Here is a 19,776-nt window from a genome sequence, read left to right as displayed (position 1 = left end):
ATAAACCCACTTTCTTCCTAAGACTTTCCTTAATTCCTCTCTTGAGTGCACACTGGCCTTTCAATATTCTGAACTCCAAAGGCCATTATGTATAGTCTATACAATACAACTTACCAAATATGATATTATATTATTTCCTAATTGTTTCAAGTACGTAATCTATCCAATTAGGTTGTAAACTTGCTGGGCGCAGGAATCAAGCTTTACATTTCTTTGTGTTACTTTCAGACTTACCACAATTCTTAACAAGTCATATATAGTCAATAACTCTTAAAGTCAAGCTTGCAATTCCCAGTGCTTTTTTCCGTAGCCAAGAGCAATGGGTTTTGGAGTCAGAGAGACTTGGGTTCACAATCCAATCCCGCAATTTATTAGCTGCATAATACTGGGCAATTTACCTACTCTCTTGTAGGAATAACACTAGAGCCTAGTCTATGATTGTTCTAAGAATTAAAATAAATTAGATGATGTACATGCCAAGCACATGGGGAACATTTAGTAATAGAAGCTACCATCATCATTATTAGGTCATCATCAAACCTCCAGCAAAATCATCCATGAAGCAAAAGAAAAGATGGTAATGCTACTTATTTTCTTTTTTTAAAAAACAACAACAACAACAAAAAAAAAAACCAAGGTCTTGCTATATTGCACAGGCTGGTCTTGAACTCCTGGGCTCAAGCTAACCTCTTGCCCTGGATCCTAAGTAGCTGGGCTCACAATCCTCCTGCCTCCACCTCCCAAGTACCTAGGACTACAGGCCCATGCCACCACACCCAGCTCTTCTTCTTTTTGAATATGCCATAGTTTATTCCTATGCAGGGTATGAATAAATAATTTTCTACCCTACCACCACCAGACACTTGATTACCAACATATTATTGCACATCTAGAGATCAGTCTGATCCCAGGTTAATTCAAAGATATGAAGACAAACTAGATCAAATCTTGAACTATGATTTGGTCTAGAATATTCACAGCTACTCTTGTTATACCCTTGAATGGAGCTTAATTTCTATATCAGCCCAGAACTAACATAATTAGGGCAGTGGTTCTCAAATTCTTTGATCTCAGGGCTCTTTACAGTCTTAAAAATTGAGAACCCCAGGGAATTTTTGTTTATGTGGGTTATATCTAAATTAATATTTATATTAGAAATTAAAACAGGCCAGGTACAGTGGCCCACACCTGTAATCCCAGCAGTTTGGGGGTCTGAGGTGAGTGGATCACTTGATTTCAGGAGTTCGAGACCAGCTTGGGCAACACACCGAAACCCCATCTCTACAAAAAATACAGAAAAAAAAAAATAGCTGAGCATGGGGGCACATGCCTGTGGTCCCAGCTACTTGGGAGGTTGAGGTGAGAGAATCGCTTGAGCTCAGGAGGCAGATGTTGCAGTGAGCTACGATCACGCCACTGCACTCCAGTCTGGATGACAGAGCAAGACCCTGTCTCCAAAAAACAACAACAACAAAAAACCATAAATAAAGTATGTATTAATTCATCTTAAACACATTACCTGTTAACAAAAAAAATAGTTTATGAAAAATAACTAGGCCTGAATACAACAAAAGATTAAGTAAGGGAGAATTCACTCTCTCTGCCTAATTTCAAGCTGAGCATCTGCCTTGAGGCTCAGGCTGGGACTAGAACTTATACTATCAGCTTTCCTGTTTCTCAGGCCCTCAGACCTGGATTGGAACTACACAAATGGCTCTCCTGGATCTCCAGCTTGCTGAATGCAGATCTTGAAATTTCTCAGCCTCCATAATCACATGAACCAATTCCTTATAATAAATTATTCTATATTTATTCATATATACAGTTGTCCCTCAGTATTCATGGGGGGATTGATTCAGGAACCCTCCACCCCTGTAGATACCAAAATCCATGGATGTTCAAGTGCCTTATATAAAATGGTGTAGTATTTGCATATAACCTACACCCATCTTCCCATATATGTTAAATCTAGATTACTTATAATACCTAATACAATGTAAATGCTATGTAAATAGTTGTTATACTGTATTGCTTAGGGAATAATGACAAGAAAAAAAGTCTGTATACGTTTAGTACAAACACAACCATCCATGTTTTTTCCAAATATTTTAGATCCAAGGCTGGTTTAATCCACAGATACAGAGGACTATATATATTGTATTGATTCTGTTTCTCTGAAGAACTCTAACACAAATAGCATTTTTTTTTTTTTTTTTTTAGACAAGATCTCACTCTGTCACCCAAGCTGAAGTGCAGTGATGCCATCACAACTCACTACAGCCTGAACTCCTGGGCTCAAGCAATCCTCCCAACTCAGCCTTCCGAGTAAATGCGACTATAGATGTGTGCCATCACACCAGGCTAATTTTTTAATTTTTCTGTAGAGACAGGGGGTCTGGCTATGTTGCCCATGCTGGTCTCAACCTCAAGTGATCCTCCCACCTTAGCCTCCCAAAATGCTGAGATTACAAGTGTGAGCCACCGTGCCCAGCTGGCAATTTGCATTTTAGAAAACTCGTATTGGCCATGTGTTGGCCAATGACTTCCCAATACTTTTATGATGAGATCAGAGATGATATTAATGAAAGTGGGCTTTTAAAAATATTACAGCATGAAACATGTTAACATTTGGAAAACTGGTATAACTAAATGAAGCAACATTTTGCTTGATTTGAATGACTGCTTTTCTCCTTTACAAAATCAGCTTCACTCCCCCTGCCATTTTCCATTATGTTACAATATCAAGCATGGGTAAAAGATCCAAAGTATAAGACAGATCAATAGATTTTAATGTAACACAGTGTGAAAAGTTCATTGACATGGCTTCAGATTCCACACTGCAACTAGCCTTTAAGAAACTACTACTTGGGGCCAGGAGCAGTGGCTCACACCTGCAATCACAGCATACTGGGAGGCTGAGGTGGGCGGATCACAAGGTCAGGAATTCAAGACCAGCCTGGCCAATATGGTGAAACCCCGTCTCTACTAAAAACACACAAAAAAAAATTAGTCGGGCGTAGTGGCAGGCGCCTGTAGTCCCAGCTACTCAGGAGGCTGAGGCAGGAGAATCAGTGGAACCCGGGAGGCAGAGGTTGCAGTGAGCCGAGATCACCCCACTGCACTCCAGCCTGGCGCAACAGAATGAGACCCCATCTTAAAAAAAAAGAAAGAAACTACCACTTGCAGAGTTTTGGTGCAGTCACAAAAATGTGCACAATTATCTGAAAACACTATTAAAATACTCTTCCCTTTTCCAACTATATATCTATGTAAGGAGGAATTTTCTTCACATATTTCAAAACAACATATTGCAACAGATAGACTGCAGAAGCAGACATAAGACTCTGTCTCCCATTAAGCCAGAAATTAAAGACATTTGCAGAAATGTAAAATAATGCCACTTTCTAACTAATTCTTTTGTTCTGGAAAATATTTTTATGAGAAATATATAATTATGTTAACACGTGAATTTATTTTTTAAGGAATTAATAAACATTTTTTAAATCCTCAGTTTAATTTCTAATTCTTACAACATATCTAATACTATATTAAAAGACATAACTCACATAAAGGAAAGCTGTTCGGGATCATTTCTTAAGAGTAAAATGGAGTCCTGAGACAACAAAGTTTGAGGGCACTGCCTTAGGATACACATGAGACCTAGAAATAGGAAAGTCTTGCAGGATGCTTGCCCTACTCAATTGCTATAGCAGGGCAAGGAGGCTTTGCAGGGAGGGAGGGCTGTGGTGCAAACCACTCCAGTCAGGGCTGAAGGGAAGTCACAGCAGGAACTCAGCGCAATTGAGTGAGCCAGGGAGCTCTACTGAGTCCTGACAAAACCAGGAGATACCTGTTCACAAGGTATATAAGCCAAAGGTTAGAACCAAGAAAGCCATAGGGCAGGGAGCACTCGTTATACCAGGAACATCACCCCCCAGAGCCAAGGGAAGGCAAAGGGACCTTGACAAGTCCCCATAACTGATTCCGTGAGCCATCCACATAGCCAGGGCACCATCTCAAGGAAAGAATCCAAGAAGATACCCGATAACCTAAATATTTGTATATAAGAGAAATTAAACACTAGCCAAAGAAATCAATTCTAGATTGAGCTAAACTTTAAAACCAATCGGACATTTAGATTCTTTCCTAATAATCAATAAGTAAATGCTCATGAAAGGAACCAGATCAGTCATATACAAAAATAAATTACATTTTCTTTGCCCACAAAAGTAATAACATACGTCAAAATTGTAACTTTGCTACATATAACTAAAGTTTCACAGAGAATATGAGCATGGGAGGGAAGAGGGAAGGCTGGAACTATGAAGGCAGAATGACATTGCTTTAGTCTTGATTCTGTTACTAATTAAGTGACTTTTCTGAAATGAGGATAGCACCTGGTCTGCCTTACTAAATAAGTGTAGAAAAATCTATGAACTTTTCTTTTTAACTGTAGAATGTGACTGCTTTCGAGGCACCCACAATAGAAAATCACATAGGTCATAGCCTCTATCCCATAGGCTCTCACATTTTAGTAGGGAAGACACAAGTAAATCAGCAATGACAGAGTGAGATCAGGGATTCAATGGAGGTAGGTAGAGTGCTTTGAGAGTAAAAACGTGGACATCCACATTCAATTCTGGGTGGCGGTCTCAGAAAGGTTTCCCAGAAGAGGTGAAACCTCGATATTGAAGAGTAGGAGTCTTAAAAGTAGGAAAAAAGGACAATCCAGGTAACGGGAAGAGCATAAACAAAGGGCAAGGAGGCAGGCGACGCAGCCTAAAGTTGTGATAGAGGAGTAGATCCTAATGTGCCTTTTAAGCTAACTGATTTTTTTCTTCAAAAAAAAAAAAAAATGTAGTCCCTTAATCAAGTCCCAGCTCAAGGAGAAGGACCCCAAGGGCAGCCCTGGGCACACACAGTTAAACAAAGAGAAGGCCTAAGGAACAGGATACAGAAAGTGGCAGCGCCGCCAGGTGATCCAGTAGGTCCCGCGAGGGGGCAACGGACACTTCAGAGCACCAGAGTTTGCTCTTCGGCCTGAATTCCCTGGGGACCTTCTGCGATCCCTTGCGGCTGCCGGCGGGGTAGGAGACCGGTGCACAAAACTCTGGACAGAAGCAGTGTGAGGACGCTGAGATTGAAGCCCACTCCCCTCCAGCCCTGCCTGAGCAGCCTGGAGGGAAGATGTCCGTCTACCCCCTCGAACTCCTCCCCGAGTGCCCACCCCGGCCCACGGCGCCAGGACCCCTAGACTCACCACACCCGGGCCCCAGCCTCCTCGGTTACCATGGCAACGGCGCAACGCGCGAGGCAGCACCTCCCCCTGCGCCACGGTTCCGGCAGCGCGGGAAGGTTATTCTTGGTTGCAAAGAGGCAGGAAGCCAGAGTGGAAAACAGCCAGGAATTATCTAGATAATTTCAGTCTCTGGGTGGCGTGTCGGTTTTTTCTTTGTTTTGTAAATTTTCTGTAATACGGTATTTGTTTTACAGTTTAAAAATAAGTTGTGCATATTGGTTGTTGGCCTGTCTTATCTTTGGCTTTTAAACGAAAGAATTTTCTGGAAATATGAGGTTGCATTCTAAAAACTATAAAAGATTGTATGAATAACCCCTTGCTTAATTTTCTAGTTATTGGATATCTTTCTCCCATGGTTTATGGTCATTGTCACCAGCAAGGAGTGTTTCAGGCGACCTCACAAGTGCCAACTACCTTAGGAGCAGAAGAAACTTGGAGACTATATCCCTCTTGATTCAGAAATTCAAGATGCAAAACACAACTTTAAAAGGGGGTAAGCGATGGAGGTGGAGGGACAAGGGGTTTGAAAGAAACCAGCAGGGAACGGCCAGGCATACCTAGCAATTATATCAGTGTTCACATGAATCACACAGTGAAAACAGGGAAGTTTTTGTGCTGAAGGCAGGTGTGAAGGAAAATATTCATTTCCTTACTGTTTCTGCCAGGAGTCTATTAAGGAGTAAGTGAATGTTTTAGAGGGGCTCTGAACATCTGTGCTGAAGTTCGAATAGCCTAGTTTTGAAATGAATATTTGACCTAAGGCCCAAGCAAAATTTCACCATTGTTACAGTAGGTAGTCAGGCATGAGCAGAGCAGGCTCCCCTATCCCCCACCGGGAATGTCAGGCAACCATCAGGTGATAGGCAGTTGTTAACTGTCTCTCTAAAATAATAATTGGTTGCAGCCAATGCCAGGAAAAGGCACGCTCCGAATAGATAGAAAACATCTGAAACTGGTTATCAGCAGCTTCCCCATAAGAGCTCAGGAGTTAGGTGATGTGAGAAACACACTCACCTGTCCAAACCCAAAGAATGGACTTAGAGGCATGAAGAACAGCAAAAGAGAGACTTTTTAATAACGGTCTTGCAAGATCGGGTGTCTGGTGAGCAGGCACACCCAGTGCAGTTTCAACAAGGAATTTATCACCTAGTGTGCAAGTCCCTACCCTGGTTCCTCATAGGCTGAGTACTATGAGGTTACAATCTTCCCCAACATTGCCTAAGTTTCATTATCCCCTTATAAGGTTACATCTTGTCTCCTTCCCCACTTTGTTTTGATTTCCCAATGACAAAACTTTCTTTCCTTTTATGGATTAGCCACCCCATCCCCTATTTTTTTTTTTCTCCCTCCCCTCTGACTTCTGTGAGTCTTATCACTCTTCCCAGATGTCTGTAGCATGCGGCTTGTCACATCTGCAAGGGAGCTGCCCGGATTTGCCGGGGCCTGTTTTCTGAAAAATGGACCAGTTAAAAAGTACTTCTTACGGGTGAGTGGGCTCAAGGATACACATTAAGAGTCAAAATGGTGGAGTTTAACTGGTATATGACCTACTTGGGTACATTCAATTGGTAAGAGAAGAATGCCTCAAGTGATCATGCGTAGAACTGCAGTAAACACACTGCACGTGCTCCTCTCCAAAGTGCTAGCAGGCCACTGCACATATGGATAGCCCATCCCAAGAGAAGAATCAGGGGAGAAGAGACACAAGACCCCAGAAGTATGCCACCATATAAAACCCTAAGGCCGGGCACAGTGGCTCATGCCTGTAATCCCAGCACTTTGGGAGGCCAAGGCGGGCAGATCACGAAGTCAGGAGACCAAGATCATCCTGGCTAACACAGTGAAACCCTGTCTCTACTAAAAAAATACAAAAAAAAAAAAAAAATTAGCCAGGTGTGATGGTACGCGCCTGTAGTCCCAGCTCCTTGGGAGGATGAGGCAGGAGAATCACGTAAACCCGGGAGGCGGAGGTTACAGTGAGCCGAGATTGCACCACTGCCCTCCAGCATGGGTGACAGAGCAAGACTCTGTCTCAAAAAAAAAAAAAAGAAACCCTAAGTCAAAAGTCAAACTGCACTTGATCTCTCAAAGTCACCCACTTGGCCCTTTCCAAGTGTACATTACTTCCTTTCATTCCTGCCCAAAAGCTTTTTAATAAACTTACACTCCTGCTCTAAAACTTGCCTCGGTCTCTTCTTCTGCCTTATGCCCCTCAGTCAGATTCTTTCTTCTGAGGCAAGAATTAAGGCGGCTGCAGACCCATACAGATTCACCACCAGTAACACCATCATAAATCTGAACTTTTGAAATACAAGAATAAATCTGAATTTTTTCAAATGTAATTAAATTTTTCATGTTCAAATAAGTTGTGGTAATCAAAATTTTAGAGTTTTACATTATAGACAGAACAATAATCTGTCAGTTGCAAGCTTGCTCCTGCAGTCACTATACAACACATTTGCTCTACTTAACAATCATTTCTTACTGAAGGTGATGAAGAGCAAGGCTAATTTTAGGTATTTCAGTTTTAACATGCTATTTTTTCATGGTCTTTGTTTTTTAATATCTGGATGGAAGATGACTTATGATGCATAACTGTACAAAACTGTACATGATTCTGTTTTTCATTAATCTTCAGGGGATATGAAGAATTCCCAAATATAACTGTTTCTTGAAAGTCTGAAGTGGAATTAAACAACTAAAAATTAGAGTTTTTAAAGATTATTTTTTAGTGCTCTGAATGCTAATATTGGAAAGGTAGTAAGACACAATAGGTTTGAGACCTAAAAGCAAAGATGCCCTGAGCTCCACTTGAACTCCAGGTCAGAAACAGCTGCGTGATGCATCTAGGCAGACCAGGTTAGAAATGGACAGGAGAGTCATGGCAAGAGTGTGGCCTAGATGCAGCAGAAAGACTCCCGTGACACCCTCTCTTAGCCACACCCCCTGCAAGCTTGACCTGAGAGTATTGGAAAGAGCCACTGGATTTGAAGGGGCCGAGTGCCCATGTGTAAGAGACATCTCAGCAATAACCTGTGGGTATTAATGATGGAGGTGCAGATAAGACAGTGAAGGCCTGGTGAACAGACAGCTTAAGCAGCAAATGATTATGCACTATTCAACCCCCCCAGAGATTAGATCCCCTCCAGAAAATTATGGTAGGTGAGAGGTTTCCAAAACGATTGAAACTAGTTTTTTCCAACATAAGACAATAAGCCCTCAGAATAGAAATTATTGTATAAAAAACTATATTTCTATACCTTTTTTTTTTTTGATATGGAGTCTTGTTCTGTCACCCAGGCTGGAGTGCAGTGGTGTCATCTCGGCTCACTGCAACCTCCGCCTCTTGGGTTCAAGCGATTCTCCGGCCTCAGCCTCCCAAGTAGCTGGGATTACAGGCACGCATCACCACACCTTGCTAATTTTTGTAATTTTTTAGTAGAGATGGGGTTACACCACATTGGGCAGGCTGGTCTCGAACTTATGATATCAGGTGATCCACCTGCCTTGGCTTCCCAAAGTGCTAGGATTACAGGCATGAACCACCACACCCTGCCATATTTCTATACTTCATAGACTAAGAGTCATGTCCGTTGTACAATGTCAATTTCTGATGAAAAACCTGGATCAACTAGTTGAAAAAGTTACTCCAAGGTAACTTAATGTGCTACATCTTGTTATTTGAAAGCCTATTATATGCTGAGTACTATGTTAAGTGATTCATATAAATTATCTCTAATCCTTATAGCAACTCTATAAGTTGCTATAAGAAAGTGATATTATTCTTGAAACTGACACTTCAGAAGGTTGAGTCACCTACCTAAGACCACACAGCTAATAGGGCCAAACCAGGATTTGTACCTAGGTCAGTCTGGTTTAAAACACCAGAGGACTGCTACTTGTTAGCTATATGCTAATTAAATATTAGAGAAAATCTGCCAAAAATAACAACTTTATTTCAAATAACAACTTCATTTGCCTTGAGTCTTTCTGGCAATAACTAGATAATATTAAAGCCACTCCCCTGGTGTGCAACTAAAAAATTAATTCTCCATGTAGCTAATCTCTACAGTTGAGGAGAATGAAATAGTGAACACCCATGGTTTTCACCCACTGGTCCCTCCTTTTCTGGTTAGTGAACTCTCATTTTCTGTGAGGGAACCTTTCTTTTCTTTTTCTAGATATAGCATCTTACTCTGTCACCCAGGCTGGAGTGCAGTGGTGTGATCATGGCCCACTGTAGCCTCATTCTCCCCAGGCTTAGGTGATCCTGCCACCTCAGCCTCCCAAATAGCTGGGACTACAGGCACCCACCACCATGCCCAGCTAATTTTTTTTTGTGTGTGTATTTTTTGTAGAGACAGGGTTTTGCCATGTTGCCCAGGCTGGTTTCCAACTCTTGGCCTTAAGTGATCCTCCTGCCTCAGCCTCCCAAAGGGCTGGGATTACAGGCACAAGCCACTGCACTCGGCCCACCTTCATGGTTCTTTTGGGATGGGGATATTTTTGGCTTTTTTTTTTTTCCACATTCACCATGCTTTTGTGAACCTCAAAAACCTGAGACAGGTGTCAGTTGATTTAGAAAGTTTATTTTGCCAAAGTTGAGGATGCACGCCAATGACACAGCCTCAGGAAGTCCTGATAACATGTGCCCAAGGTGGTTAGAGCAGTCCCCAAGGTGGTTAGAGCAGTTTGGTTTTATACATTTTAAGAAGACATGAGACATTAATCAACATATGTGAGATGAACATTGGTTCAGTCTGGAAAGGTGGGACAACTCGAAGCAGGGGGGTTAGAGGTAGGGGGTCCTTCCGGGTCACAGATACATAAGAGATAAATGGTTGCATTCTGATTAGCCTTTTCAAAGGAGGCAATCATATATGCATTTATCTCAGTGAGCAAAGGGGTGACTTTGAATAGAATGGGAGGCAGGTTTGCCCTAAAGCAGTTCCCAGCTTGACTTTTCCCTTTAGCTTAGTGATTTTAGGGACCCAAGACACTTTCCTTTCACATTTCCCCACTTTTTAAAAATTTTTTGGAGAAAGCATATTAAAAGAAAATGAGTCTCTGGTCTGATCTCTTATGGCTAGGATGGTTTATTCCTAGACTGGTAGGTCCCAAGTTATTAGGAAAGCTCATTTTTAGAAGGTTGTGAAGTCTTGTGTCCTATGAAGAGAAAATAGGGGAAGGAAGGAGGAAAAGCAACAACAAACAAAAGAACAATCCTGGAAAATCAATATAGGCCATATTGCTCTGAAGTCCATACATTAGTAGGCAGGTATGAAAGTGGCTTATGTACATAAATAGGTTGCTATTATTTTCCTCTGAAGTTTAAGTTATTTAGCTTCAGTTTGCAGGGCTTTAAAAAAAAAGTATAGCTTAGTTTTCAGTGACTCCAAATTAGGAAAAATGGAGAAAAAAGAAGGAAAAAAATTGAAAACATTATTTTGCAGTCTTGTAGCCAAGAAAAATTAGAATTCAAGCCAGTCACGGTGGCTCATGTCTGTAATCCCAGCACTTTGGGAGGCCGAGGCAGGTGGAGCACCTGAGGTCAGGAGTTTGAGACCAGCTTGGCCAATATGGCAAAACCCCATATCTACTAGACATACAAAAAACTAGCTAGGCATGGTGGCAGGTGCCTGTAATCCCAGCTACTTAGGAGGCTGAGGCAGGAGAATTGCTTGAACCCAGGAGGCGGAGGTTGCAGTGAGCCAAGATCATGTGATTACACTCCAGCCTGGGGAACAGAGGGAGACTCTGTCTCAAAAAGAAAAAAGAAAAATTAGAATTAGAATTAGAATTCAGTCCAAACTGTAGAAAATAAAAATTGAAAAACAATAGGCAAGACTAGAATCTAACAACGGGTGTACTATAGTTTTTTAAACATAATTTTTCTTTATCCAGTTTCCCATTTTTATTAAAGACAAATCATGGTAAGACTGATTTGCTTTATTACCCTTCGCCTGATTATTTGTATACAATGTATCAAGAATAATTTTATTTTACATAGGCATTTAAATTGGCTTTGATGGAACTTTAGTCCATAGAAGGAATCTCAGATATGACTTTTTTAAAGCCAAGCCCAGCCATGGATTTGTACCATCAAATATCTATGAGTTGAGTGAATTCCTCTCCTCTAGATGTCCAAGATAAACTTGGGGCTCTTGGGCCTGTCAGAAAGTGACATTCTTTACTTACCACGGGTCAGGAACCCTGTAAAGGGACTGTGTAGAAAAAGGAATGAGGCCAATTTTTCCAAGGGGCTTTTATTGGCTGCATAAGTCAAGTTTGATTCCTTAAATGAAAGCACATCATTTTAGTCAAAGCCTTGGTAAAATAATCAGTTTCTCCAATTGTGTCCTGTTAAAAATGAAAAAAGATTCTTATTGCACTTATGCAAATAATTGTATTGTCATAAGAATACTCACAAATAGTTTCCAAATTCTGTAGAAATCAGGTAGACAGAAACACATATGCTCCAACTTTTGTTCATAGGAGTACACTTTACTTAACTGTTAAAAGCTGTAAATAGCTTAAAAGTTTTCTTGACTCTGAAAAACAAAGGATCAGCAACGTTTTAAACAAAAAGTTAAAAAGATTACTTTAAACTTCTATTAGTTGGGTCTCTGCAATTAATTCCTGTTCTGCTTAATAGTCATAAACATTTCAGCTCTTCATGAGTCCTGAAAGTTTTTCTTCTGTTCAAATGTTACAATCTCCAAAGTAATCAGAAACCTGCATTCAAGGGCACCTGTTAAGAGTTTATAGCTGATTATAAAACCACCTTTTAAAGAGGACCAAAATAAGACAACAATCATTCATGGATGACAAAAAGTTTTAGGGCAGCCATAAATATGCAATTGAGAAGGAAATTTGTTACCTTATGGCACAAAATAATTTACCATAAAAATTATAATTATTACTGATAATGTACACTAATTCATATTAGAATTATAGGAGTTTCCCACCTGGGTGACAGGGTGAGACTCCATCTCAAAAAAAAAAAAAAAAAAAGAATTATAGGAGTGTCCCATAATTTTTGAACACATGCCAATAACATCTTTATACAAATACAGCCCAAAGAAAACCACCATTTCATGTCTGACAATGCTTCCTATATAATTTTTATACCAAATAAGCCAAATATGTCATTTTTGGACTTTAAAGAACCGGGAATATCTTAAAGGATTAATTAGGTCAGAAAAAGACATAATTTATAATTTGATTTTGGAAAGTTTGTCAAATATCAAAGCTTTAAAACACTTGATATTACAAAATAGGATCACAGGTCATTATAAAATAAGTCATTCATTTAACCAAAGTGATAACTGAAGGATTTCAAAGAAAAAAAAAAAAAAAGAAAGGTGCAAAACTTTTATTTTGAGAGAGGAAACAATTTTCCAAACAATAAACCCTAATAAAAACAACATGAAGTCAATTAAATTTGTTTCTCAAATTTTTACAAACATATAAAATTTTAATCTTGATCATAAGCTATAACTTCCATAAGTCTTTTATAATCTTTATGAATGTTTTGGTTAATGCTTAAAAAGGAAACCGTATTAATCTGACACAGGGGCTCATATGCTGGTCTTGCATCAGTGTGCCACTGATATTAATGGTTAATTTATAGAGAAACTGTACTTATTTTATGTCTTAAAATGGGCCCTTACAATCTCACACACCCACCTCTTCTGCAATAGTCCCTGGACCTTGAGGAGTTGAATGGTGTTAATTTCTGGCCCTCTGTCTCAGGAATGCTGTTTATTTTGATTGGCATCCTCTATGGGGCCTGAAGATGAGGATTTAACTGCTGTCAGTGTTTAAGATTTAGCAGGGCTTTGTGTCCATTTTAGACCCAGGAGTCAAATCCCTGTAACTTAATGTTACAAGTACTTTAAAAGCACATATAGAAAGATACACAGATGTAATAACCTTAATTTAAAAAAAAACCAAAATTATCAGGTTTTTTTCCTAAGCAAAGTAAAACTTAATAATAATGGCATAGGAATTATTTCAATAAGATGTAAAATCTGTGAGGCCAGTTACCAAAAGGCAAAAGAAAAGACCTTCTGCAGTGTACAGGATATTATGTTGGAAGAAAAACATTTCCTTTAGACCTTTAAGAAAATATTGTTAGCACCAGGCCACAAAAAACAGAACTGTGGGGATAAAAAACTTAACTGAGCTGAACATGAGTTGAAAGAGAGCTTTATTATTTCACATCTTTTAAAGGGGGGGAGAAAAAAACAAAAATTGTGAAACCAAAAAAAGTCCAGGACCACACAGATTCACAGTCAAATACTACCAGAGGTACAAAGAGGAACTGGTACCATTCCTTCTGAAACTATTCCAATCAATAGAAAAAGAGAGAATCCTCCCTAACTCATTTTATGAGGCCAGCATCATCCTGATACAAAAACCTGGCAGAGACAAAACAAAAAAAGAAAATTTTAGGCCAATATCCCTGACGAACATCGAAGCAAAAATCCTCAATAAAATACTGGCAAAGAGAATGAAGCAGCACATCAAAAACTTTATCTACCATGATCAAGTCAGCTTCATCCCTGGGATGCAAGGCTGGTTCAACATATGCAATCATTAAACAGAATCCATCACATAAACAGAACCAATGACAAAAACCACATGATTATCTCAATAGATATACAAATGGCATCCAACAAAATTCAACAGCACTTTATGCTAAAAACTCTCAATAAACTAGGCATTGATGGAATGTATCTCAAAATAATAAAAGCTATTTATGACAAACCCACAGCCAATATCATACTGAATGGGCAAAAACTGGAAACATTCCCTTTGAAAACTGGCGCAAGACAAAACTGGCACACACCTATTCAACATAGTATTGGAAGTTCTGGCCAGGGCAATCAGGCAAGAGAAAGAAATAAAGTGTATTCAATTAGAAAAAGAGGGAGTCAAATTGTCTCTGTTTGCAGATGACATGATTGTATATTTAGAAAACCCAACTATATCAGCCCCAAATCTCCTTAAGCTGATAAGCAACTTCAGCAAAGTTTCAGGATACAAAGTCAATGTGCAAAAATCACAAGCATTTCTATACACCAATAACAGAGAGCCAAATCATAAATGAACTTGCATTCACTATTGCTACAAAGAAAATAAAATATGTAGGAATCCAAATTATGAGGGATGTGCAGGATCTCTTCAAGGAGAACTACAAACCACTGCTCAACAAAATAAGAGAGGACACAAACAAATGGAAAAACATTCCATGCTCATGGATAGAAAGAATCAATATTGTGAAAATGGCCATACTGCCCAAAGTAATTTAGAGATTCAGTGCTATCCCTATCAAGCTACCATTGACTTTCTTCACAGAATTGGAAAAAACTACTTTAAATTTCTCATATGGAACCAAAAAACAGCCCACATAGCCAAGACAATCCTAAGCAAAAAGAACAAAGCTGGAGGCATCATGCTACCTGACTTCAAACTATACTACAAGGCTACAGTAAGCAAAACAGCATGGTACTGGTACCAGAACAGATATATAAACCAATGGAACAGAACAGAGGCCTCAGAAATAACACCACACATCTACAACCATCTGATCTTTGACAAACCTGACAAAAACAAGAAATGGGGAAAGGATCCATTATTTAATAAACGGTGTTGGGAAAACTGGCTAGCCACATGCAGAAAGCTGAAACTGGATCCCTTCCTTCCACCTTATGCAAAAATTAACTCAAGATGGATTAAGACTTTAAGTAAGACTAAAACCATGAAAACCTAGGCAATACCATTCAGGACATGGGCATGGACAAAGACGTCATGACTAAAACACCAAAAGCAATGGCAGTGAAAGCCAAAATAGACAAATGGGATCTAATTAAACTAAAGAGCTCTGCACAGCAAAAGAAACTATCATCAGAGTGAACAGGCAACTTACAGAATGGGAGAAAATTTTTGCAATCTATCCATCTGACAAAGGGCTGATGTCCAGAATCTACAAAGAACTTAAATTTACGAGAAAAAAAACAACCCCATCAGTGGGTGAAGGATATGAACAGACACTTTTCAAAAGAAGACATTTATGCAGCCAGCAAACATATGAAAAAACGCTCATCATCACTGGTCATTAGAGAAATGCAAATCAAAACCAAAATGAGATACTGTCTCACACCAGTTAGAATGGCGATCCTTAAAAAGTCAGGAAACAACAGATGCTGGAGAGGATGTGGAGAAATAAGAACGCTTTTACACTGTTGGTGGGAGTACAAATTAGTTCAACCATTGCGGAAGACAGTGTGGCAATTCCTCAAGGATCTAGAACTAGAAATATCATTTGACCCAGCAATCCCATTACTGGGTATACACCCAAAGGATTATAAATCATTCTACTATAAAGACACATGCACACATGTGTTTATTGTGGCACTATTCACAATAGCAAAGACTTGGAATCAACTCCAATGTCCATCACTGATAGACTGGATAAAGAAAATGTGGCACATATACACTATGGAATACTATGCAGTCATAAAAAAGGATGAGTTCACGTCCTTTGCAGGGACATGGATGAAGCTGGAAACCATCATTCTCAGCAAACTAACACAAGAACAGAAAACCAAACACCGTATGCTCTGACTCATAAGTGGGAGTTGAACAATGAGAACACATGGACACAGAGAGGGGAACATCATACACTGGGGCTTGTTTGGGGGTGACAGGTTGATGGGTGGAGCAACCCACTATGGCATGTGTATAACTATGTAATAAAACTGCACATTCTGCACATGTACCCCAGAACTTGAAGTATAATAAATAAAAAATAAAGGCACATGCATATGTATGTTTACTGCAGCACTGTTCACAATAACAAAGGCTTGGAACCAACCCAAATGCCCATCACTAATAGACTGGAAAAGAAAATGCGGCACATATACACCATAGAATACCACGCAGCCATAAAAAAAGGATGAATTCACATTCTTTGCAGGGACATGCATGAAGCTGGAAACCATCATTCTCAGCTAACCCAAAAACAGAAAACCAAACACCTCATGTTCTCATTCATAAGTGGGAGTCGAACAATGAGAACACATGGACACAGAGAGGGCAACATCACACACCAGGGCCTGATGGTAGGCGGGGGGGGTGGGTGGCGGAGGCGGGGTGGGGGAGATAGGGAAGGGATAGCATTAGGAGAAATACCTAATGTAGATGATGGGTTGATGGGTACAGCAAACCACCATGGCACATGTATACCTATGTAACAAACCTCCACATTCTGCACATGTATCCCAGAAGTTAAAGTATAATTTTTTAAAAAAATGGTGAGATGTGATAAAAGTTGAACTTTGGGTTTTAAAAAAATTAGAATATCATATAATTTATTAAAAGTAAATCAATCACTTAAGAAAATTTTACTGTTCTAATCAGTTATTTAGTGTATGTGTGTTTTTTATATCAAACCCAATCTCTAGAAAAACCATTATAATTTCCCTTTAGACAACGATAGACATTTATAATATTACTTTATGAATAATTTTAAAGCTAGCTTATTTAAGATTTTACTGAAGTTATGTAACTTAAAAGCATTTGACTAGTCTTTTCTTTTTTCTTGATAAATTATTTTATTTAACCGCTTTTATTTTCTTAAGCCGATTAGAGCTCTTTTGTATATTTTCAGTAGTGAAACATTGTGTACACAACACATAAATACATAGATGTATTAGGCATGCCGATAGAAGTACATCTTATAGATTCATAAAAACCTTTTGTTTTTCCTATCTTTCTCAGATTCTTGATGACCTGTTTCACAATCCTAGGCAGTTGTCAGCTCAATAGCCTTAAATTTGCATACTGAAGGAAATAACAAAGGTGAAAATCAAAGAAAAATTTACATCAGAAGGTAAGGAGAGGAAAAGTCTGGTATGCTAATGGAAGATTAAAGATGGATGTCAAGGCCAGGCACGGTGGCTCACACCTGTAATCCCAGCACTTTGGGAGGCTGAGGCGGGAGGATCACGAGGTCAAGAGATCAAGACCATCCTGGCCAACATGGTGAAACCCTGTCTCTACTAAAAATACAAAAATTAGCTGGGCATGGTGGCACGTGCCTGTAGGCCCAGCTACTTGGGAGGCTGAGGCAGGAGAATCACTTGAACCTAGGAAGCAGAGGTAGCAGTGAGCCAAGACTGTACCACTGCACTCCAGCCTGGCAACAGAGACTCTGTCTCAAAAAAAAAAAAAAATGGATATGTCAAATCAAACATAAAATTATAAAAACCTATCATAGATTGTATAAGGAGACCAATTTTATTTAAATAGGGACTACCTATCTTTTAACTGCATCTCTGAGCTCTGGGCTGAGCCTACACTGAATCCTGGGTTTCCAAAAAGGGAGAATTATTATGAGGCTAGACCACATGATCTTTTCTCAGTGTACTTAAAAAAAATTTTTTTAAACAAAGACATTTCTAAATATCTAAACTACATTCTTCTTTAAAAACCCAAGAGTAAACTCTGTTGCAATAACTACTTAAGTCAGCAAATCAGGTAACACAATACAAAAGCAAGCAGTTTAAGAGTTGAGACAAACTTGCCTGTTTACACTCTTGGAGTTCCATAAGGAAAAACAGGTTTCTCCCCCAAAAGGAGTCTGGCACCTTCATTTTCTTTAAGGAACTCCAGGCTATTATAAACTATTTTAGGTCTCTTATGCAGCAGAGGGTGCAAGAGAAAGGAGAGGCAGCAGAAGTAAATGAAGAAAAAAGAATTTAGTCAACCAAGAAGAAAAAAAAAGCTTTTGCTCAAATAAAAAAAAAAAAGGACGAGGTTCTAGAAACGGGAAAAAACCATGAAGACCTTTTAAATACACACACACACACACACATCTTGGATGTTAGCTTTTAATTAAGCTGACTTTAACCATTGCGCTCCTTTTAAAAAAAGTCTTTTTAAATCTCATTACCATATTTCAACTAGGACAAATTGCTGCTATTTCAGAAGTACAGCCATTGCTCTTTCAGTTTGGCCTGGCTAGCAAAAAGGTAGGCTTGTTATGTAAATAAGGCCCTTTTAGTAGTCAAAATAAAAAATCTTGCCTCTCTCTTTTTTTTTTCTTTTTCGGGCCATTTTTCTCCCCTCACCACACCACCTTTTTTTGTGTGTGGGAATTTAGCCACTACAGAGGCCTTGTTCCCCATAATTTGGAACTTCCCTTCGGATTTGATCAAGTCAGATGGAGTTGATCAAACCCAATGGGAAAAAGACCAAAACAACAACAAAAACAGAAACAAACAACAAAAAACAGTTAAGCAAAACAAATGATCACACAACTTATATGATTACTGAGCACTCTAATGGTAAGGCGAAATTAAGACCAGCTGGTTGTTAATCTTAACTTTAGCTAAGTTACTTACAGTTACTTACCTAACGATGGGTCTCAGGCTGAAGGCTGCTCTCTACCATCCTAGCAGCAGGAAAAAAAATTCATCTTCCCCGTTGGAAGTGAGCTCAAACTTCATAAAGGAGTTACCTATCTCCATCATCATGGAAGCAGAAAAAAACTTGCCTTCCTTGTGCTGAAAGCAAGTAAAACTCCAAAACAAGAACAACAACAAAAACTTGTATAGCAAAATAAACTTTAGATCTCGAACAAATTTGGGGAGATCAGAGAGTCTCTGTAGGGGGTGTTTCCAGGCCTCAGCAAATTGTCCTATTCATTTGAACCATTAAGATAGCTCATGCTGGTACCAAGCATTGATAGATTTGTCAAAGGTCTGCGGCACCTCCAGTCAGAATCCCTTTGTGGCTACCAAGATGTGAACCCCAAAAATCTGAGACAGGTCTCAGTTAATTTAGAAAGTTTATTTTTCAAAGGTTGAGGATGCACCTGTGACACAGCCTCAGGAGGTCCTGATGACAAGTGCCCAGGGTGGCGTTATATATAGTTTCAGTGCTACAAAAGAAATAGCACTCAAATATAAAATTTTCTTTTGAATTCTCAGCAAGACCAGGTATTTCTATAGCAGGGTGCACCCTTACAGATGGAGCAATAGTGAGCGCACACTTGAACAAGGGAGGGGAAGGGGTTCTTATCCCTGACACATGTGGCCCTTCCTGCTGTGTCATTCTCCTATTGGCTAGGGTTAGACCACATGGGCTAAACTAATTCCCATTGGCTAATTTAAAGAGAATGATGGGGTGAGTGCTTTGGCGGAAGTCAGGGCAGAGCAGGTAGCAGGTAATCAGAATGAGTTAGGGTGGAGCAGCTGATCGGAATGAGTTAGGATGGAGCAGCTGATCGGAATGAGTTAGGGTGGAGTAGGTAATCAGAATGAGACAGGGTGGAGTAGGTAATCAAAAAAGGTTGCTTTATGAGGAAGTTAAATTTAAAAGTAGAAGGCAAAGGATTGAACATACTGACATATTAATTCTTTGAAAAGAAATTTAGAACTCATACCTAACAACCCCTCCCCTTGTAT

General features: G+C 39.5%; 1 protein-coding gene across 5 annotated transcripts in view; it reads right to left on the bottom strand.

The window, feature by feature from the left end:
* The window catches only part of ANKRD45 (ankyrin repeat domain 45), a 109,138-nt gene that overhangs the window by 56,486 nt on the left and 32,876 nt on the right, over positions 1-19,776 (bottom strand). For 2 of the 5 annotated variants that reach the window (XR_008495937.2, XM_054465995.2), the window contains exon 1: positions 5,261-5,353. Coding sequence is in view for 1 of the 5 variants with exons in the window: in XM_054465903.2 (XP_054321878.1) it covers positions 11,728-11,772 (45 nt within the window). In the remaining 4 variants the exon portion in view is untranslated. Of the gene's footprint in view, positions 1-3,566; positions 5,228-5,260; positions 5,354-11,497; positions 11,595-11,727; positions 11,851-12,988; positions 13,092-19,776 lie in introns of those variants that run through there. The other 3 variants (XM_054465903.2, XM_063648559.1, XM_063648563.1) reach the window with 3 other exon arrangements.

This window comes from Pongo pygmaeus, chromosome 1, assembly GCF_028885625.2.
Source record: "Pongo pygmaeus isolate AG05252 chromosome 1, NHGRI_mPonPyg2-v2.0_pri, whole genome shotgun sequence".
Classification (NCBI taxonomy): Eukaryota; Metazoa; Chordata; class Mammalia; order Primates; family Hominidae; genus Pongo; species Pongo pygmaeus.
The sequence above is the reverse complement of the archived record's forward strand: the minus strand, read 5'-3'. Positions and strand labels throughout refer to the sequence as shown.